General features: G+C 37.4%; 3 protein-coding genes and 2 long non-coding RNA genes across 13 annotated transcripts; 2 read left to right on the top strand and 3 right to left on the bottom strand.

Moving 5' to 3' along the window:
* Window positions 1–617: 617 nt before the first annotated feature.
* On the bottom strand, window positions 618–2,078 carry LOC143373380 (uncharacterized). 2 transcript variants are annotated; one of them, XR_013086456.1, is made up of 3 exons: window positions 1,908–2,078; window positions 892–1,574; window positions 618–750 (listed from the first exon to the last, which is right to left on the bottom strand). It is a non-coding gene; the product is annotated as an uncharacterized LOC143373380 (long non-coding RNA). The 2 variants fall into 2 exon arrangements; XR_013086457.1 differs by having other exon boundaries at window positions 892–1,569.
* Cyst (rho guanine nucleotide exchange factor 18 cysts) lies at window positions 670–16,201 on the top strand. 6 transcript variants are annotated; one of them, XM_076820584.1, is made up of 18 exons: window positions 670–818; window positions 1,147–1,240; window positions 4,767–5,096; window positions 5,220–5,596; window positions 5,748–5,897; window positions 5,978–6,171; window positions 6,946–7,083; window positions 7,404–7,479; window positions 7,562–7,691; window positions 7,773–7,962; window positions 10,140–10,193; window positions 10,278–10,830; window positions 10,949–11,178; window positions 11,273–11,817; window positions 11,906–12,111; window positions 12,235–12,414; window positions 12,471–13,177; window positions 13,813–16,201. In XM_076820584.1, the coding sequence occupies exons 2-18, from the start codon at window positions 1,201–1,203 to the stop codon at window positions 14,054–14,056; spliced, it is 4,344 nt and encodes a 1,447-aa protein (XP_076676699.1). In that variant the 5' UTR covers window positions 670–818; window positions 1,147–1,200; the 3' UTR covers window positions 14,057–16,201. The 6 variants fall into 6 exon arrangements, with proteins under 6 accessions (XP_076676699.1, XP_076676702.1, XP_076676700.1 ...); XM_076820587.1 differs by lacking the exons at window positions 670–818; window positions 1,147–1,240 and adding an exon at window positions 3,815–3,951; XM_076820585.1 differs by lacking the exons at window positions 670–818; window positions 1,147–1,240 and adding an exon at window positions 3,824–3,955.
* On the bottom strand, window positions 2,437–4,245 carry LOC143373379 (uncharacterized). The gene is made up of 3 exons (XR_013086455.1): window positions 4,152–4,245; window positions 2,911–4,071; window positions 2,437–2,516 (listed from the first exon to the last, which is right to left on the bottom strand). It is a non-coding gene; the product is annotated as an uncharacterized LOC143373379 (long non-coding RNA).
* A 977-nt stretch (window positions 16,202–17,178) lies between the features above and the next one.
* LOC143373377 (WD repeat-containing protein 89) lies at window positions 17,179–20,194 on the bottom strand. The gene is made up of 7 exons (XM_076820591.1): window positions 19,785–20,194; window positions 19,091–19,317; window positions 18,525–18,859; window positions 18,305–18,433; window positions 17,824–17,918; window positions 17,593–17,695; window positions 17,179–17,505 (listed from the first exon to the last, which is right to left on the bottom strand). Exons 1-7 carry the CDS (start codon window positions 19,946–19,948, stop codon window positions 17,350–17,352), a joined length of 1,209 nt encoding a protein of 402 aa, XP_076676706.1. The 5' UTR covers window positions 19,949–20,194; the 3' UTR covers window positions 17,179–17,349.
* Window positions 20,195–21,233: 1,039 nt separating this feature from the next.
* On the top strand, window positions 21,234–22,248 carry LOC143373544 (mitochondrial import inner membrane translocase subunit Tim8 A-like). Of its 3 annotated transcripts, none has more exons than XM_076820913.1 (3): window positions 21,234–21,346; window positions 21,627–21,746; window positions 22,060–22,248. In XM_076820913.1, exons 2-3 carry the CDS (start codon window positions 21,654–21,656, stop codon window positions 22,246–22,248), a joined length of 282 nt encoding a protein of 93 aa, XP_076677028.1. In that variant the 5' UTR covers window positions 21,234–21,346; window positions 21,627–21,653. The 3 variants fall into 3 exon arrangements, with proteins under 3 accessions (XP_076677028.1, XP_076677027.1, XP_076677025.1); XM_076820912.1 differs by having other exon boundaries at window positions 21,289–21,437; XM_076820910.1 differs by lacking the exon at window positions 21,234–21,346 and having other exon boundaries at window positions 21,458–21,746.
* Window positions 22,249–22,369: the final 121 nt, after the last annotated feature.

Raw genomic sequence — 22,369 nt, 5'->3', positions numbered from 1 at the left:
TACAAAGAACTCTGAGTGTAATAACTCCATACGGAATTTATTATTTTTGTATTTTATAGCCATCAAAACGCGCCTGTGTTTGGTTAATTTAACGTTAGTTTAAAATCGGACTTGAACTTTATTGCGTACATAAATGCATCTATAAGTGTATAATATACCAAACAAGTGGTTGTTTATCAAGATCGAACACTTTATCGATTCAATTTTCCAGAATAATACGATATTTGTTAACTGAGCTCTCTACACGTGAGCAATACTAAAACAAGAAACCAATAAAGAAGAAACTTTGCCTTATAGGGAAAAAAATAAAAATTTTACTCGTAATTGCGAGGATTTTGATTTTTGTCAGTTTTGGATCATATTCTTTGATATACATTATTCAAAATACAAGTCTAATGCAGACTTAATTCGTTCCTGCTTTTCACAAAACAGATGAAGAATTCGTATTGAGCGTGCTTGACGAAATTAACATGTATTTAGGAATGTTGCATAAAATACAAGAGACAGTAATTTTTGTCCTCGTCAAACTTCCTTTTATTTTCAAAGTAATTCCTGTATCGTTACATATGCATTCGTTAGATTTCAAGTACGCCTTGGACGGCATACTGTTATTTGCTGTTATTCCCACCAAGCAGTTGACGAGTTACCACATCTCTACGATTTCTCACCGTCTATCCCTCGGCAGGTACAAAATGGTCGACGTGCCTTGATTGCATGTTACAGATTGGTAGATGCAACGCTTTCGTTTACCTATGAAGGAGCTAGATATAATAAACGGCGTGTAATATTAATGGATTTCTAGACATTTTTCCGCTTAGGTACGTATCTTCTTCGACGTTGAATAAGAAGTATCGCTTTAATAAACGCGAAAGAATAGAGTCGAGCGTTCACCTGTCAATACGGCTTCCTCTGGCAACAAAGTGTGTACGCCGCCCTAATCAAACTGCGAAATACTGCACGCATAACGATGTTTCTCTTCGCAGCAACGAATTTCCCTGCTCCTTTACGCGAGATTCCCTCCGTTTGCGAACCTCCTCGTCGAATTTTCTATATCAAAGTTGGTCCAGCTTCCGAGCTTTCGTGAAATACTTTTGCGTTACAGTGGACTCGATTTGTCGCTATTTACAGTGTTTACGAATATTTCAGTATCCGCTCTTGGAGAAATTAAACGTTCATCCGATCGTCGGAATAAAAAAAACGATGGAGAAACGGCAGGAAGTACTGGCTCCGTTTTCGTCTGGTAAGTTGATATTAATATACAAGAAGCATTTAAGTACTTGACTTTTACTTGTGAGTTACATATTATGATTAACCCTTCGTGGCATCAGTTGTCTCCGGCATTTTAGTCGATCCACGCGAAGCTAGTTGCTTTTGGACAGTATGTGCTATTTGTATTCGATTTGAAATTTCTTCCTTGGCTGTTCACTAAATTATTTATACAAATTAAATGATTGACAGCACTAATAACTATGACCATACATTCAGATGTTACGTCATTGTGCGTTTCTGCTCAAGCGGCGGGACCTTCCCTTGCACTTTAGAAATATTATAAACACTGTTGTAGCTTATCTTATCTTACCGTCAAGGACCCAGTTCTTGATCAGAACCCAAATCTTGATCAGTTTAGGAAAATAAACCAAATAATAAGCTTATTATGATAGAAATTTATTACTAAATAATTATGAAGTATTTTGAAATTTACACGCAAAATTTGATAGCATTTTTCACTTTCAAAGTTAAATTATAAAATAATTATTATTATTGGTGCACTTTTTTAATACCAAATTAAAGATGATACATAGATTTACTGAAATAACAGAAAATCTTTTAAATTTGGTTGCTTTCCTTTTACACGTTTAAAAACCCGTAGTAGTTACTCTTAAGTGATCAGGAACTAGGTCCTTGACGGTAATTCTTGTTATAATATATAGCCTGCACAGAAGGAGGATACAGGTCTGCGCAAAGATCTTGTAATTGCTAACGTATAGAAAAAATTACTATGATTTCCTATGCCTAGTTAGCACTTACAGAATTGTGAAAGAAAATATGGTATCGAGTTAGACTGTAGATAGGACCGCAAAGGGTTGACTGATATCGTAATTCTATATAATAAAATATTGCAAAAAGAACATAACAGTCCATAGAATTAATATCCTGCCTGTATTTCATTTATCAACATCCTATTTTATATATACTTCCATGTTGCGTTATGCTTTTGTTTGTACTTCGGATATATTAAAGTGTTATTACATAGCAAGGAGTGGTATGTTTATAAATAATATAAATTGTTTAGCGTATGGAAAATATATTACACATATTTTTTACATAATAGAAACATAAATTTTTTGTCACATAATGGTAATAATCAGGATATAATCTAAAGTATTGTAATAAAAATTAACTTATTACTGTTGTAATAAAAATTAATAATAATAGTAATTAACTCTATTCAAAGAAGAAAATAACAGTGTTGCAGTCTTAGAAGAATATATTAGGAAGACTTTCGTAGTTAAAATCTAAAATATTAAGAAAATATTCAATTAATTACAGGTTGTTTATATTTTAAATGAATAATTGAAAAAACATTTGTTTAATAACATAATAGAATAATGGTTGTTATAAAGATTTAAGAGGGATTAGACTTACATTTAAATATTTATGTGAAACATTTTGAAAACCATTCATTCTTAAAACTAAGTTTTTTAAAAAACATTTTACTGTTTGTGTGAATAGCATTGACATAATGTTATTTATTAAACAGAACAAAAAAGGTGTGCGAGTTAAAGTAATCCTGACCTCTATATGGGTCAGGAACTTTGAACATGTTGACACACTATTAATTAAATTAGAACCCCATAACCTTGTTGCTCATTTTTGTGGTTTTTTAGAAAGTTAAACTGTTATTATTACCTCACTGTAAAGTCGTTAATTCTTCAGGTTCCTTTGCAATCTTAAATAGAAGAGTTGTTATGCTACGCGCAAGTAGTTTTTCCCAATAATTTAACATAACTTAGTATTCTTTTGTTTTTGAGTTATAGTCAGGAAAATATATAGACTATACTTGATGTTAACTCGCCACTGCTCTTTAATTAGTCTTCCAATGCTACTAGATGCCTAAAACTCTATCCTTCAGTTCCCTAAAGACAACTTATTTCCATTTGCCAAATTCATGGAACACACACTGAGATCGTGTCTTTATTCTCTGCCTCAGTAGATGCAATGCTGGTATGAATATAAAACTAATAAAAAGGGTGCATCAGTTTTCTAAAATTATACGTTTTATCAATACTCTGAGGCATTAGAAGTCGTACTCAGTATACTATAAAATCCTCAATTACTAAGCATCAACTAAACAATAGTACTGCAAACTTATAAAATGAAATAAACAAATATAAGCACATAAAATATGGCTCCATTGTAATTTCTTAAAACAATACTTTCAATGTTTGAACACAATAAAAAGAAAAATATATAATCTATCACGACAAATCTTTATAAAATTCAAACGTAACAAAGTAAGCAATTCTACGTTATCTAGATCGAATAATCGATAAATTATAGTTTCGTGGGAGTACAATTTGAATTTGAATACGATTCGATTAGAATTCAAAAATTTATTTAAGTAACATTTAATCGAAACAGCGAGAGGGAGATAGATAGATAGAGAGAGAGAGAGAGAGAAAAATTACGCATACGGAAGTAGGGGATGAATTTGTCAAAAGGAATGGTAGTAAAGGCATTAGATTGAAGGTTGGAGGTCGGTTAAGGATCGGGGGTGCATGGAAGTGGGGTGGCACGCGCGGACCAACGGATCAATTCGCGCTCGGGAGCTACGGGGAAAAGCAACAGTGTGTCTACCCCCTGCTTCCCGGAAAAGTACTCACCACGATTCGTACGCGTATACTTATCCCTGATACGGGGATGACAATAAACGGCTCGTCGAGTCAACGTGTAGGTAAAATATAATATGATCGTTGGCACGGCACTCCCATCAGGCGCGACTGTTAAAACCGTGGTGTTTCGACGATTGACAAATCTCATCGGCGTCCACTACTATTTCACCTCTGCGAACTAAATCGTTGTGCTCGATTAAGTAGGAAAGAAGGTTTGCACGATTAACCAAAGTGATAAGATTAGAAAGTCGATCTTACCTTTATCTGTTGCCAGTTAACGTTAGATCGATCCGGACATCCTTACGCCCGAATTCGCGACGTCCAACGTACGACCTTGGATTATCCCTGACCGATATGAACGCGGCAAGATAAAGCGATCGTGTTTTAATTCGTCCTTTCCTCGTCGGCAGGAGAGGCCGAGGAACAATTTGCTTCGCGTTGATGTTAGCGTGCCGAGAACACGGGGACGTGCAGATACGGGGCGTAGAACAATGTGACCTGATTTTCATTGAATATGTCTTTATACGTTACTATGACACGAGAGCGGAAGGCTGCTGCGATTGTCGGGAGCAGGTCCTATTTGTTCCCTGTGCAGTCAATAGACGCGAGGACATTTGGATATCGGTTTCCCCGTATCTCTATGCAGTTTACTCGCGAATTCCGACATTCCTTGTTGCACGCTAGTCTGGCCTTTTTCGTGGAGCATTAAACCATAGTTATAATTTTCTTCCCTTCACCTTCAATAACTTTAGTTTGTAACGTATAAGTTTTCACTTGTTATTAATCTTTTTACAGATAAATAATTTAAAATAACAGTTGATTATCACTTAGTTATAGTGAGAATTTATTTATTTGTTTTAAATCTATTTACAGATGAGTGTCCAAACAGTGGGGAGGATAGCGAGGAAGATGTAATAACTGATTATTTGGGATCATCGCATTCTGACTGCGATCGTATACCTATTATTAATGGAGATCTCGGCAGTCTGAATCTACGTGGGAATATAATCACTGAGTCTGGATACACCAAAGACAATATAGAGAAAACAGCTATCGCTATGTCTGAAGTGAGCGACGAACAGCAGCAGCAGCACCCGCTGCTCACACTTGGCTCTAACATTCAAGCTCAGCCTAATCCTTTGGTGCCAATTATTAGCGTCACACCTCATTCGCCTGGTCTCGCTAAGAACTACCCTGTCCTGGGTAAATTTCTTTGATTCTTGATCTGTGTAATTCCATGCATTACGGTGAATCGAACTCGACGCGAGTCCACGTTAGAGAATTTTATGTGCTTTTGTGGCTAACAATCGGTTCACCTCCTTGCAGAGGACAACCTACAGCATTTGCATGAAATCCATGATTGCATTCAGCGTATGAGAGATCTGACGCTGAGCAACTGGGGATATAATCATCGCACGTCCCACAACGACGTACCACAACGGTTAACTTCGTCGTGTCCTTCTCTGTGCCCTTTAATTTCACCCGAGATCGCACCACGTTCGAGTAATAACGACACAGGATCTGATCCGGATCTCCTTGCTAACTGTTCTACCAATAGCTCCCCCACGCATTTCCCGTCTGTAGGGCCTCGTTCACAGAATGCACAGGGTATCGACAGAAGACGCAGCTGGACTGATTTGGAAGACACTCGATGCGGGCGTCGCAGATATTCTGGGCAAAATCATCTACAAGCGCAAAACATGGTTAATATCGCCTGTTACATATTTTACAATTCGTTGTACATTTGTGGCATGAATATGACTGGCTTCACTGCTTTCTTTCATTTCGCTTCTGTGAAAACTTTTAGCACCTTATTTTACTATGGTACTCAATGTTTATGTGTTACACTTTCAGCGACAACGCAGTATTAGTTTAAGTAGCCTAGACAGTGAAATGGAAATAGAATTACACGGAAAATCTGGTACCAGACCTGCAGGGATCGGTAATCGCACATGCAGGTCACAGGCAAGCACTCACTCTCTCAATGAAGCTGATCTTGTACAGGTAATTTAAACAATGCTCGCATCGACAAATTCTTTGTGCCTGTTTTGCGATCGAATACACTGAATATTGTTCTTTAACAGAGTGAATATCAGAAGATAGTCCCGAAACGATTCAAAGGTAGTCAAAGATTAGTGGAAAGTAGTGGTTTAATGCCTGGCGTAACAGGCTCTCGTTTACCTCTTCAGAAATCTATTTCAACGCCTTCAATCGTTACACCTCAAGTTAACGCTCATTTACCAGAGTCTGCAACTAGGACAACACCATCACTTACAGCGTAAGTTGCGTAAAATATTTCCAGATCGTAGAGCTAGATCAGTAATCGGTACAATAGTAACACGAATATATTTAGCAAGTAACAAATCGGATGATTTTTCATTAAAAATTTGTACGTATTATGTGGATTTACTTTAACTTATATGTATTCGCATCATTTGTAATTTATAAAATAAGAATAATTGTAACCTTCGTGATCTAGCCTGCGATCTTTGCATTTGTACCATATACAAGTAGCATACAAGATGATGCACATATTTTTTGTACATATTGTAACATTTGAACATTAATTTTTAAATTAACTCTAAAAGAAATTGATGCATGATTTATTAGTATGTTAGGAACAAGTTTTGAAATTTGCCTATATCTAAGAATGCTTGCATTAATCCGTATCATGTAGATAAAAGTATTTAAGCATGGTTGCACTATTTAGTACTATATTTAAGATTAATTCATTTTAAATTTCTAACAATTGCATTTATACGAAAATCAGAATGTTAATTTGAAATTCTGGTCTGTTTAAAATATTTAAACTTCACATTAAGTCTGTTTGATGATACAATTTTTACTCCCATCTTGATGGGAATCTAAACTTCTCTATCCAGCTAAGTGGTTTCCTATATATTCTGATTAACTTACACCTTTACATCTTTATGACGCTTTTACATCTCGGTGGTATACCACGCGAGAATATCTGATTTGCAATATCTTTCACACAATAGTCGCATACTTTGTGTTTGTACTTGACAATTTCCTACCATCCTGCATGGTACAGCCGTCACGAAAGAAACGAAAAGGGTAGTGGAAGTGAGACTGAAACCGAGGATCTTCACACACCGCACAGCAATGAGTTCCACGAAGATAGAGAAGGCACACCAAATACTCAGATATCCCTTGACGAATTACTGACAGAGTAAGTATCCTATACTTTCAGTTTATCACTTATGCGCAATATATTCTGTTAACGACGTACAAGGGAAAATGACTGGTTTGTATTAACTTAAGGCTTAATCACTAACAATCTTCGCGAACTCAACGCACATAATAATAATACTGCAGTACTCTTTAAATTCTTCTGTGTGTATTATATTCCTTCGTAAAATGCTTAGCGATGTATGTATTTAGCTACCATTCAGTCATACATCAAGCACTTTGTGTGAATACACTACAGGGGTTTATGAGCCCCTGCTTTCATTTATAATTACAATTGAAACGTGCGATTTCAATTTTCAGTGGAGCAGCGTACGACGATCAACATTCAGAGAAAACTAGAAGAAAACGAGGTTCTATTTTCTTTCGTAAGAAAAAGGTAGTAAAATGATTGTCATTTAAAATATTTACGCGTATTGAATGTATCGATAATAATTTAACGAAATTGCAATGGTGCGCAGGACAAGAGTGGTAAAAAGACTAATCTACAGCAGCATTTATGGGCGACAATAATGGCAGGATCTCAGGGAAGTTTAATATGTGATGTTTGTACGAAACAATCAACCAATAAACCACTTCTACATTGCGACAGTAAGAAGAATTTATACACTAATTGCGGTACGTGTAAATTGTATAAACTGGTCGTAAAGTATGATTCTTATGTTATATCAGATTGCGGAGTATCTGTACATCAAAGTCAAGGCTGTAAGGATCAACTAGTGCTAGAGTGTATTAAGTCGAAACATCAATCTAGCAAAGCTGACACCAAACCTGCGTCGAGCATATCCACTATGTCGAGTAGCTCTAACGTTAAGAGAGGCTCCACAGCATCATTGCCACCAACATCGTCTGGAAGTGGAAGGTAAATAACTTTTACTATGAATATTATAGATTTCCTGCATTGAATCTGCGTATCTGTGGTTCACGATTCGCACGCAATTGGCATGGCTAGGCCTATACTCGGAGTTTGTAATAAACTTCTTACTCGCAATACAAGTATTGTATAAGTTTGAAAATGCGTACACATATTTGCGCTCAGCAAGGAATCTCGATTTCTTTTCCTTTCCTTTGCTTATTAGATTTCTTTTATAAGAACGGATCACCTGACAGATTTAACAAAATTTACTAATTTCCTATTATTCACTGATAATATGATACAGTCAACTATTAAGCAAACAAGTCAATCTGCCAGTACTTAATATATCTGTGAATCATATTTTACTCTACAAAGTGTTATTGAACTTTTATACACGGTATGAAACGCAAATAATTAGAAGGGGTATCCGCTTATTATTCAGAAGCTTTGGCTGGCTCGGAAGCTTATTATTTCTCATTAATTTTGCAGTTTAGCCGATAGTATGGCAAGGTTCAGCTTGTTTATCCTCGCGTCTCTAACATCAACTAATAGAAACTTTTGCATAACACATGGTAATTGACATACAAAGTATCACGCCCAAACTTCGTAAAACATTCAAGTAACAACTCTACATATTTAACATGAACTATAGGTATAATACTACCAGAAAACGATATCCATTATCAATTAGTAACGATCAATTAACTTATTTCCCCAAGGCATGTATACATAAAATTTTAAAAAACACGACACATTAATTCACAACATGTGCCTATTATGGCAAAGTCTCTGCCACTTCTGAGAAAATAAGATAATTGCGTATAAAGAGGTGTATTATCAATTGATACGTGAAAGTTGAAAAGATGATAGAATAAGAGAAATGAAGAAGGAGGGGAAACAAAAGGCAAAATGAAGTTTCCCTAATGCAGTGTGTGCTTTTTCCTTCCCCCGTGCATTCCCTCTTGTGCAACTACGACAAACCGATCGATTGTTCGGCGATTAAAGGGAAATTATCAGCAAGAAAGCCGTGGCAAGCTACAGCCCTTGGCGGCGAGTTGCTACTAAACTCGGAGTCAAGTAAGTCTCAGATATCTGATGTGTTCCTCCTATTCTGTCGAAGCGTTCGTACGTTTCTGTTCGTGTATTAATCCTACACAGTAGTAGGATGGCCGCGTCTGTCGTTCCTCGATTCTTTTCTCGCACACATTTTTCAGAAGGCAATCGAGTTGCCTGTTTGTGTTGTATTGGAAGAGACATCACCTTGCCCCTGCCTATGCTTCTGATATGCTTGCTTCTATATAATTTCTATTTACTCGATGATATATTTTGTGTATACATCTCGTTGTAACTGTACACGAAAATTACAGACTATAAGATTCATCACAGATCAGCCTCCTCATCAACTGTTATCAGGAATGAATGTGCGGAATTCTCTACTATCATTCCTTACGACTGTATCTTCACAATAACAACCTGTAGATTTGTTTACAATATTCTCCGTGTGTTTCAGTGTATTTCAAAACTCACATTCAGCTGTTTCCACTCATGTAAAATATCATCTTCTGGTGACACGTTGGCGATAAAATTTTGGGTCGGGTTGGGAGAAAAAGAGACTTAAACCCTGTGTTGTGATAGAATGTAAGACTACTTTTCTTGCTACGAGAGTAATTTAGGAACAGGAACTCGAAAGTTTAGGATTCTTACATTCGGGATATATTCCCTACCCGACCTGAATACAAGCATCTCTTTCGATTTTTCATCTATCATCAGTGACTCTCCTCTTTACTTTGTAACTTCAAATCTCATTTACACTTTACATCACTGGCATATTTAAACATTCCATGAAACTGGTACAGAAAACTGTAATTTTTATAATCAACATTTTTCTTTATATGTAGCCTTCATTAACTTATATACGAGACAAACAATTCCATATACGTAGCTACGTACAATATGTATGCCCACAGAACAAAACTTAGGTGCTACTTGCAGAAATAATAGTAAGAATGCTATAATCTGTCATGTTTATACAAGCAACTGGTACGTTATAATAATGTAAGCCAAGAAAGTGCATTGAAGCACCGCAGGTAAAATCAGTTTTAATATTGCGGATTTCAGCGGAAAATAATATTTCTTTTCATGAAAACAGTGTTCTAACATATAAAATTGCATTCTTCTTTCAGCCAAACAATAAACGAAGAAAAGGATGGGGATGGCCAGCATCGCGATATATCTAGGTCTGTACAAAACTTTTTATTAATAGTTTTTACTTACTGCAATTAAATTACTAACAAATAAAGGTATTGAATCTAACCTTCTAGTGGGTTGGAAGAGTTCGATTTCGGAGATGATGCCCATCAGTTCACAGTAGGTGATTTGGAGGGTCTAGATCCTGAGTTAGGCCTAGCTAAAGAAGAACTTGATTCTTGGAGTGCCGCCATCGGACATAACGTCGCGCTGCGACTCGTTGATAATTGCGAGCGGAAAGTAAAGAGGCAGGAGCATATTTACGAGTTTGTCCTGACGGAGAAGCATCATTGCCTGGTACTCCTCGCTATGGAGCGCATCTTCGCGGAAGGTCTTCGACGTCATTTTCGCCTGGGTCAGCAGCACCTGGAACGTATGTTTCCTAGATTACGGGACCTGATCGACATTCATCTGCGGTTTCTCCAAAAATTGCGCAAGCGTCAGAGCGCGAACCCCGTTGTTCCTACAATCGTTGATATACTCGTCGATCAGTTCTCTGGCGAAAACGCGCAGCGTATGAAGAGTGCCTACGGAGAATTCTGTAGTCGTCACAGAGACGCCGTGGAAGCGTACAAGTATTACTTGCGTCATGATCCTCGATTCGCCCGGTTCGTGCTTCAATGCCAGGTAGCTATAGTATGACACTAGCATGCGTTTATATAGTACGTATAATACATATTTTTTCGTGTTACTTTTATTTTTATTGGACGATAATGGATTACATGTATGGCTGGTGTCTTTATAGTCGCATCCTTTGCTAAAGAAGAAGGGAATCCCGGAGTGCATCCTATTTGTTACACAGCGGTTAACAAAGTATCCGCTGTTAGTCGAGCCGCTTATAAAAACGGGTGACGCACAGGAAGAAGGCGAAGATTTACGTAAGGCTTTGAGTCTTGTTAAAGAAATTTTAGCCGATGTAGATACCTGTGTGGCTGACAAAGAAAGACAAGATAGAAAACTAGAGATCTATCATAAGTAAGGGAATTATATATTGAATATCGAATATCCTTCAACGTTCATCAATTAATATTAATTTCATTCTTTTTTTTTTATTATTATTATTATTTAGAATTGATGCAAAATCTTATGTGATATATCGTGGTGCCAAATTCAAGAAGTCAGATATCCTGGCGGTTAAAAGAATTTTGAAATTCGAAGGGACTGCGTATTTGATGCAAGGTCGCGGAAAAATGACTGCCATCGTAGTGGTTGTTCTTTCTGATGTATTATTTTTCTTGGTCGAGAAAGATCAGAAGTATACATTCTTTGTGCCTGACAATAAGGCTGGTATAGTGTCGCTTCAGAAATTACTTGTGCGCGAGAAAGCTGGGCAGGAGTCTAGAGGGATCTATTTAATAAGTAGCAATCCAGCGGAGCCGGAAATGTTCGAGTTGAAGGTACAGAAGCCCAAAGACAAGCAGCTGTGGATTCAAGCAATTAGAGCGACAGTCGAAGCTTGCCCGCAAGAGCCTGAAAATGAAACTGACATGTTAACCGAGAATAATAGCAGTAATGAATTGAGAGATACACGCTCGTCTTCTATATCGTTGCTCTCTGTCGAAGAGAGACAGCGCCTAGTTAAAACTAAAGAATCACATATCCTAAAAATAGTTGGTGCGTACGAGTGTTTTATTATTAACCATACGCTTCAATGAAAAAATCAAATGCATTATTAATAACAGCCTTGCATTGTCGCAATTAGGCGAGCTACGAAAGAAGGATGCTGAGCAGGCTCTGTTGCTCGAAGAGAAAATCAACATACAGATGCGACTTTTGCACGCAGCGAATATTTGTAGTGGGAATGAAAGCAGCGATAATGAAAGAATAGAAAAATCTGAGAAGGATATTCCAGATTATACCAGGCTGGTTCACAACGAGGGAACTGATACCATTCAATTGTGGCAGGAGGTTACGACGTTTTTTCTAATCTGTTCAAGTTACTTGCTGGCGTTGAATTTAAGAATGAATTTTCAAGCAAAATTACAGTTTTATGAATAATACAGAAACTAAAGGAAGAATCTATCATTGTAGGTGGTTGTGGCTGTGCAAGAGGCAACGAGACTCGCTAGCTCATTATCTTTTAGCGCAGGTGGTGCTACTCTTTCTAGAAGTCTAAGCTCTGCGGGAGAACGACACAGTGAGGCCTACGTCCCAGCTGCTCTTTGTGTTCCTCGAAGAGCCGAAACATTCGCGGGCTTCGATCACAATAAAGTAAATATGCAATTTGCGTATAGTTAAAATTAATATGCTAATCGGTGTGTTTTCAGGAGAAATATCCATTGCGAGATTCCGCAGGAATCCATTCTGTGATTTCTCTTCCGAAAGTGACGGAGTTCATGAAAGAAAGCGGCGACGAAAATGTGTGCCAGGATTCAGAAACGAATAAGGATCAACAGTTGGCAGCGATTCGATTGTCTCATCACGTTTATACGTTGCTCTGTATAATTAGTAATCAGATGACGACAATCGACAGCCTGCATGCTCAGTTGGCCGCGTGCAAAGAAGGAAGCATTGGTAAATCGAATAATAGACCTAATCCGAATCGTCAATTAGAAGAGCTACGTAATTTGCAAGATCAATTGAGCCGGGAGAAAGCTGCGTTTCGGGCCGCGTCTCAGCAAGAACAGAAGCAGTTGGAAGAGGAGCGAGCTGACTTGGCAAAGCAACGAGAACAGTTGGCGGCGGAACAGCGAGATGTAACGCAGCAGCGCGATCAGTTATATCGACGGCTTGAGGCATTTGAGCGACAAGGAGTGACATTAGTCGCAGGATCCACGTCTGGCTCCGCCACGATTCATCTGTCTCATCTGACGCAGGGAACTGATACAGTGCAATCACGAAAATCACAGCCGGACGCTAAACGAATACCATTAAATTTAATTAGCGCCACTAATCAGCAAAAAGTGCAGAGTAATCTTCCAGTAAAACAGCAATTGCCGTTGAAGCTAGCTAGCGGGAGCAACAATAATACTAGGTATAAATAATACGCATGCTACATTCCCTTTAAGTATATTACACTCGCAATTATTTTTCAGATTAGTGAAAATGTAAGAATCGTTTCATTTTGGGGGGAAATATGATATTCAACTTGAACGTTTTCTGAGATTATTATTTGTAGAGGATTCAATGTCTCCTTAATTATTGGCTTTTAGATGGAACCATGCATAAGATGATCACAGTTAAAGTTTAGGTTGTTTGTCTCTTCGGTAATTTCAGGAATAATAACCAGTCAGTTTTTTCACTAATCTATCGATGTGTTCTTATTCCATCTAAGTTGTTTAAATAAACTTTTATTCAAGTAAATGTGCACTAATAGATTAGCCAGTAACAGTGGCGGATTTAAGAAAAAAGGCCCAGGTGGCAAACGTTCTGAGGGGCCCATTTTTCGGGAAAATAAAGCGGTAGTTTACTAACACCGGGTTCAGTGTAATAATGCAGACACAAATATAGTATGGATAAAATCATAATTTTTTTAAGGGTGGGGCCCTGGAGGGTTCTTCTGGGTAGGAGTCCAGGTGGCAACTGCTCATTGGCCGTCCTGTTAAATCCGCCACTGGCCAGTAATAAGTATTAATATATAATCTAATCTTTGTATTGTTTGAACAATAGGAGTGGAGGCGCGAGTAATAACAGCCCAGATCGACACTCGCGGACGGGAAGCAGCCCTGCGATCGTTACTGGATCCGCGTACTCCTCGCCGGAATTGGGCAATAATCATGCCAGTACGAGTCAAACTCATTCCTCGAATCGTTCGCTGCGAATTACACGATCTCCCCCAGAGTATTCGCATCAGCAGCAACATCAGAAAGCCGAACAGCAGCAACCTTTGGAAGAGGAGGTAATCTTTTTCTGACGTCTCTTTCGTTTCGGTCGAAAGCATTCTCGATCCTCTCGCCCTGCAACCGGCGAGTCAACCCCGACTTCTACGCTAACTCCTCGAAACCAATCAAAAGATGCTCAACCTAGAAGTCGCGTAAAGTCATTTTGACTTTCAACATTTTCTCGGTAAGAGACTTAAGTTATCATTTCTTCAATTCACTTTTTAATATCCCCTGCTCATTTTCTGTTTACACAGACTTCCCTCTTTTTTACTCACATTCTCTCTCCCTATCTCCAATTCTTTTTTTTCTGTCTTCCTTTCTCGGTGATACTTTTGTGTTGTACATTGAATTGCAACATAGTACATAAGCGATGCATTTAACGTGTCCACAACACGCTGACGTGACTGTCAATAAAAACGTATAGATTATTCTCGAGGAACCGATAAGAAAAAAGGAGATGACGGTTACTTTCCAACTGCTATTAAGGGCAATAATATACTTTTTATGCAAAGTCTCGCGAAACCTACCGTGAAAGAGAAATAAGTATTAACTACGTGAACGTGTAAGAGACGAAAAAAAGTATTTAAAAAGAAGGAGAAGAGTGAAGTATTAAATGGGCCCGCTCAGTGGGAGACAGATCAGCCGATCTTGTTGAATCCTTGCTCGTTGTGTTACGAAGACGACTGACAGTTTTAGAGACATGATTTTAGACGAATCTTTTAAGCAAATCTGTTGCTGCTTGCTGAGAATGCAAGGTAGAGGAATAACATTATATATTGGGAGTACATATACATGAATGTGTATATATACTTTTTCATGACATATGTATGGTGTTACGTGTGTTGAGGAGGGAATGAGAGAAGAGATGCGAGAAAGCGTGCGTGCGTATGAATGGAATTGTAATGTGTATAGGCACGTACGCGACCAGCTTCGTTTTACCAAGCCTGTGTACGCGTACGCGCTTGATATTGTGCACGCATGTGCGTCGTGTGTGCACGGTGCGTGAGTGACCGCGGTAGATATTCTTATACCATATAACTTTAAAAGTATTTTAATACGTGCTAAAACGACGGGTAAGATCTATTATTAACAATAATGAATCGCTATTACGTGTGCCAAGCCACCGGGTCGAAGTCGTTAATTTCTCATTATGATTATGTGTCATTCCTTCCACGAGAACGGTCGTTTCAACATTACTTGAATTGGACCTGAACGGCGATCCAACTATGTAGCATATTCTTTTTTTCATTCCTTTTTTATATTTGATATTTTTGCTTCGAGATTCTTCACTGCCAATTATTGTTATACCGTGTCCTTCTATCCCTTCCTAATTGTCCACAACTTATTTTATTTATTGCATTACGTAAGATTTGTGACAATTTTTCGATCATTTTAAATATTTCACCTTTACGTATTTTTAAAGAACTTTATTTATATATGCGAAGTTTTTCAATGATGGAAGTTCTCAAAATATTTTGTGGGACTGGAAATGGAGCCCGTTTCAGAGAAAGTAATACAAAAAATATGATCATACTGCACGTTTGAAATGTTAATTCTATTATTTCGTTCGTTAATCGTTAAGGGGAGGATTATATTTAAAATTGAAGTACATTAGGATAAACAAGGATGAGAGAAGTTTACCTTGGAAACATTGTTCTAGAAAATATGTAGTTCGTCGATATAAAGACAGAATTTTTATTTTCATCTGTATATAGATTCGCAAGTATTTGTCTCACAAGATGCTGTAGCGTGCAATATGATCGAATATAAGAACAGCGTCGTCGAGGCACGATGATAAGACATGTGACTAATTAATTTATCTTCGTAAGGAAATGCAAGTAACATTATCAATTCGTCTCAATCAATCGTGGTGACAATAGTTCTTAAAAGTATTTCCGTAAGATGCAAAGCGTGATGGGGAAAAAAGAGGAAACATAATTAATGAGTTCTAACAAATCTATTCCTAAAATGCCGAGCCATGTATCGGCTCGCAAATGATATTGTATTAACCTGTTTAGTAGCCTTCACGGATGAGTGTTCGACTTCATTTCAAGAACACTTAGTATAAACGATTAAACTGTTCTTAATGTTATAATGCTCACTATAAGGAAAACATGAAACATATGCAGAAAAGTAAGTTTTAGCACTGAGACGTAATTCCAAAAAAAAAAAAGAAATCATTCCAAATAGGATACTTAAAATATGCATATACAATTATATACATATTAAAGAATGTATTCTTTATATATATTAAGAACGTTCCACTATGTCAAACGTAGCTCGATACAATTAAAAGTTCGTTGTTATTAAATATTTTCCCTGTGCAATGAAGTCGCACACCATCTTCAGGGTAGCGCGAGGAATCAAATTGGGAATAACAACTAAGGAGTAGTGTGGCGGCCTAGGTGCGTCTCGTGGCATCCGAGGAACGTTTGATGTCACCTGACAGCATAAATTTAAGGAAAAAGGATATAAAGAATTATTAGCAACGCGGTTTTCCACGTTTTAGTGAATCTTTACGTCCCTGATATGCTCACGGGAAGTATTTTTGTACGTTTACTCTGTACCTACTATTTTACTCTAAAGCTATATCTACTGTTATCATTGTGATACTCGCTACTGCGATCGTCTTTGGAAACGTTAATGTAAAATTATAATATCTAAATAAGTGGACGCGTGTGTTTGTTTTAAGGCGCGCTCACACACGATGCATCCAGCATTAATTCTCCGTAGAGTTGGACAATTTTAAACTAAGAACCGATAATATATCGGTTACACGCTAATATTGTTATCATTGTTATTTGCTTGATTACTTTATCAAGATTGCTATTTTATTCACAGCTGCTCTAAATACGTCTATTTTATGACAAATACAAGTACTCCTATTTCAATGAATCTTTACATTGCGAGATGAAATCATTTTTCCGTAAGGCGATCTATCAAAGTGAATCTGTTACTTGGCAAGAGTAAACAAATATATACAGTAATTTTTCTTCCTCTTTCAATTCTATACATATATATATACACATATGTATACATACACACAAACACACACACACTGATATGTGATTTACATTCCTTAGCGTTTATATACACATGTTTTGCTGCATTTTTCGATTAATACGTGAATCGCCGTTAAATCATTAGCCGCATAAAGAAATAATATCTATTTATTATAAATGTACATACAACCGTTATTGTAATAAAGAAGAACATGAAGGAACCGTGCGATTGTGTTAATGTTACATGATATTTCCTTTCTGTTTATTATATTTACAAGCAACTCTTTTCGCATTTACAAACATTTCTTTCTATCGCATTCATCTCAATATGGCTTGCTCCTGTGCTGGCGATCACGTCCTTTCCCAGTACCAATTTTTGCAATCAACTTGTGGCTAGAATTTTGTTCTACGGGCGACGTTTCTGCTTCTCTCCAAATGTTTATACGCCCACCTTCGCCTACTGTTATCAAGGAACCACTCTGTAAATCATATTAAAGCATTACTCTTGTAAGTTTCCGTACAAATCGAATGATTTAATTTTCCGTCAAATGTATCGAAGATTATACCTTCTCGTGTAACCAACTATCCCGTACTATTTGCTTATTTCCCGCCATGTTATAACACGCTTCTAGCCTGCCATTTACGACGTTTAAGCATCTTAAATTTTCCCTAGAATATTATAATGGTGGAAAACATGTGAGAACAATTATGAATACGCACGAAGATGGTTGTTCACAATCGCTACTAATAATATATTTGATTTCAACGACACATTGTTAAGTTATATAGTAATTTACCCTTTAACACTGCTAGAACCTGTTAGGAGGAATGGTTGCTCAAGTGTATTTGAAGCATGTACCCTGACTGTGTAACAGCTGTTCGGGTCATCGTTCTAACAAAGATAAATTATGCAAAGTTTCTGAACAGTTTTTATACGCAGTCGCGGAAATTATTTGTAAATATTTTAAGTTGCATTTGTAATTGAAAACCTTGCAGCAAGAGGGGTGCAGCTGCGTCTTTACCAACTTCAAGTAAATTAGAATTTTATAAAATTATTACTTTGGTTTATTCAAAATTTGCAATAAATCGCTCATTTGTTATCGGAATTGCATCAACAAACGATGTAGAATTCTTTTTACATATATTACACCTAATAACTCGAAAACTATCAAAAATGGAGCTGCACTCCTCTGTCTGCAAGGTCCTCAATTTACCTTTAAGTAAATTACTCTACGAACCTGAGGCATCGATAACAACTGCAACTAAACGTATACCAACCTGAAAGAGAGCTAAACTACTCCGCTCGAACTTGGCGTATGGAGTTGCACCGTCACAGTTCCAAAGTTGTAACGAATGCATGTGAGTTGTGCACCATAGATTATCATCGTTCAGCCAGCCTATCCTATCCTTTTATTTGAAAGGCATGTTTAGCGAGAACAGCTTGACTCTACTTCGCAGTACCGGCAGAATTAAAAGTACATTACAAATTATAACTTACTACGGATGATTCGGTGTTCAAGGAGTATGTTAACGCAGAATCTTCTGACGGTTGCGTAAGGTCGAAGACGTTAATCAATCCATCAGTACTACCGGATGCCAAGACATCCTGCTTACTAGTATGAAATGCCAAACTAGTGACATCTTCCATGTGAGATTCCCAATACCCACCAAGAAGATTATTTTTGTCATCCAATTTCGAATTACTGTATCTTATATCCCAAAATAAAATAAACGCATCCCCTCCGACATGCTCGGTGCCGCCTGCTATGAGCCTGTCATCGCAACTTATGTCAAAACTAGAAAGAGGCTTCAGTTTTCCACCTTCAGTGCTATCTGAGAGCAAACATATATGGAGCACTTAATACATGCATGCTACAAGTACTGTGCTCCGACGAGAAGAGGTCGGCGAGAAACTCTAGAGTCGACGAATACAAAGTAAGCAAACAGGACACAGGCGGAGAGAGCCAATGCGAACGCAGTACTCCTTTGCCCGTTGTACCTTTCAGCCGACTTCTTTTCGTCGGAGCACAGTAGACTCGTGGTTAATACAGTAGCCTGAAGTACCTTTAAATTCCGCGACCACTTTTCCTCTAGCTCGTAAATCGCATGCCGTGATCAAGCCGTTACTCGTCGCTGTGTATAAAATATTTCTAGAAGTAGGACTAAACCTGATACCAACAACAGGTGCTTGATTGTGAGTCAGCTTAATGGTCTCGGTTAAACTCTCTCCAACAGAATATATTACGCACGTATAATCAGACAAAGCTGTACCGATCCTAAATTCTGGCTCACTGTTGGTGAAAATTAATTCGTGAAATATTTCAAAAACATTAAACGAATCCACTTAGCACAGGATTCATATAAAATATAAGTTCGACAACATTGCTTAAAATTACAGTGATTGAGACTGCTTTCTTCAATTTTGTTACACTCAAAATCATTTCAATCAATCCTTTTTAGAAAAGAACAGTTATAAACAACAAATATTGAGGTTCATAAAAATCAGCTGAATGTAACTGTACTTATTAGATAAGGATTTCAAATTATTCTATATTACGAGTATCAAGTTATTATATAGACAAGTATTATTGTATACAATGTCTATGGTATATATTTGAAATAAAATGGAGGGAAAATTGCAAAACATCGCTTAAATAGCATTCAGTTCTGCTTCAGTTAAATAATAGAGATTAATGAGTACAATCTTCTTCTTTACAGATTTGATATAAAGTACTATGTAAGTGAATGCAAAATATACCTTTGCGTCCCACAGATGCAAAGAATATAATTATGATCGGGGGCCACCACCTTTTCCACTGATAATGTTAATTCGCCTTTTCTCCTGGCGGTTCGATTGTTATCGTGGTTCCGCGATTCATGTTCAACGCTCAATCTTTTTAACGATTCGACAATTTTAGCCATGCTGCTCGCTTCTAAGATTTCGAGCAGGTTTTACGAAATTAAGGTTAATATCACATTTGTCACTTCGAGGTGGACTTGAGTCGTTGGAACCTTTATTTTGAATTTCCTCCTCGATATATATATACAAAACTATTCAACGGACGTGTTTTTTTTTTCAATTATAAATATTATCAGGTTACGATGCGCAGTATACAGTTCAAAAAGAATTCAAACAGTCGGTGTAGTAAAAACCATGGACATATTTAGGAATATAGGGACGGACTGCGGAGAAATAGTTGCGACTTTAGGCGTGGGGAGTGGTATGTGTTTGAGTGGAGGGAGGGAGCACCTGCATCTGCCTGGATTTGATTGATTGCATTCTACGCATGCTCCGTACCGCTAATTATGAAAAAGTGTTGCTACAGATTAGTACTTACAGACATCTAATTGTAAGTACATACTAACAAAGTGATTATTCACGAATATAAATTGTAAAAATAATGAAAATTGATGAGAAATATGCATCTGTAATTATTATAATATATGAGGTGAATACGCACTGCATACCACACTACGAGAAACGCTTCAAATATGGCTGCCACTATCCCTACTTGCGACGCGACAAATGTTCATCATTACAAAGAAGACGTATGTACCTCGTCGCCCTTCCCGCAAGGATATCATCCCCCGCAACTGTTCCTCCGTCCTTATATTCCTATGTCCACGGTAAAAGCTGTAGCGAGCATAGTGACCACGAATACATACTTATTGTTGGTATTCGTGAATAGTAACAGTTAATGCGTGTGTTTCCAAATGTTTAATACACGTAGAAAAATACAATGAATAAATTTTAAATTCGCGACAGGAGTTTCAAACGTCTTCCACATATTGCGTTTCAAACGTCTTCCACAAATAATGTTGTTGTTTATATAAATTTTTATGTTAAATAAATTTGTTTTGCGTTAAATAATCCTGAATAAGACAGCAAGGTTAAAAGGCGCATGTGTTCTTGTTTTGTTGTGACCCTTTTTTCTCGGTCGTTGCACGGAATACGTTTATAAAATGATGTTTAAATTGTTACGCTAGCAGAATCATTTGTAAATCGCGGGCTTCGAATGACCTAATTTTACACTTCTTGAATTCTAATTCCTACCACGCGTAGCGTCACAATTTGTTTCGAGGCTTCATCGGTAACGTTGCATGCGACACAAAAATGGTAAGGGGGTTCTAGGACCCCCCAAACCGGTGACAGAAAAATGCATTGGTTGATAGGTCTATCCTATACCTCGTCTGTGGTGTAACAAAATTGCCATTACATTACAGCTCTATCCTGTATGTCCTCCTCTGCGTCTGTGGGGATGCGATCCTTTTTATCGACCGTGAATTGCTATATTTCCCTTGATTCACCGGCCTGCAGAGGTCAGTATCGAACAGTCACAAATTGCACCTATTTTCTATGAAATAGTCCCAGTATTCAACTTGGAAGTAAAAAGTTTGATTCTAATACACAGTATGTAGATATTGTTGTTATCGAATCTTTCTAAATCACCACTCCTTTCGTTCCTTTTGATAAAAATGACAACGATGCGCATGCAACTTTGACCACCGCTTATTGGCTTTTAGCGCATACGAAACTCGGAGTAAGGTTCGTACTTAGTAATGATAACGGTCTAAAGGTCAAATGTTTCCATTATTTCAGCGTTAAATGTGCGGTGAGAATTGAAGAATGCGTTTTATGGAGGGACAAAGGTCGCGAGGTGCGGTCGATGAGCGATTTGAGTCCTTCATACAGACCGAAGCTAAAAAACAACAGTTTCAGGTTAGCTTCGCGGATTGCTATCGGTATCTATTTTCCGTTTCTTCTTTTCGACTCTGTAAAAACATTTTTATCACACTCGTGAAACTATCAATATGGAATGTCACATCCGGTACCATGAACAGGCCATGACCGACATAGAACATATTAATCGGCTTTAATTTCCCATGTAACAACTATTAAGTTTTTATTTATGAATGTGAAATTATATTCGAAATTATATAAAAAAAAATGTTGAGACGAACATTAACATGATATATTACCACGAACAATCGCATTCTATGTTAATTATTAAATGACAATTCTTGGCTTCTAGGGATTGGTATACAATTTAACTGACATTTGTTGGGAAACCTGTGTCGACAGCCCTTCCTCTCGCTTGGGCCCGAAGATCGAGAAGTGTCTCGTGAATTGCGTGGAAAGATTTATCGACACCACAAATTTCATTACGAACAGACTGGAACGCGTAGTATTGAACAACCATACGGAAGTGGATGTGCAGTAAAGTACTTTATGATCAAAGAATCTCTGCGATTAAATTCCATATAGCGCTTAGCTGCTGTTTATGATATGGAGTACGTAGCGTTTTCTACCTAACCTGTGCATTTTATATAACTTATTGTAAA

This window comes from Andrena cerasifolii, chromosome 9 (genome assembly GCF_050908995.1).
Source record: "Andrena cerasifolii isolate SP2316 chromosome 9, iyAndCera1_principal, whole genome shotgun sequence".
NCBI classification, from domain to species: Eukaryota; Metazoa; Arthropoda; class Insecta; order Hymenoptera; family Andrenidae; genus Andrena; species Andrena cerasifolii.
The sequence above is the reverse complement of the archived record's forward strand: the minus strand, read 5'-3'. Positions and strand labels throughout refer to the sequence as shown.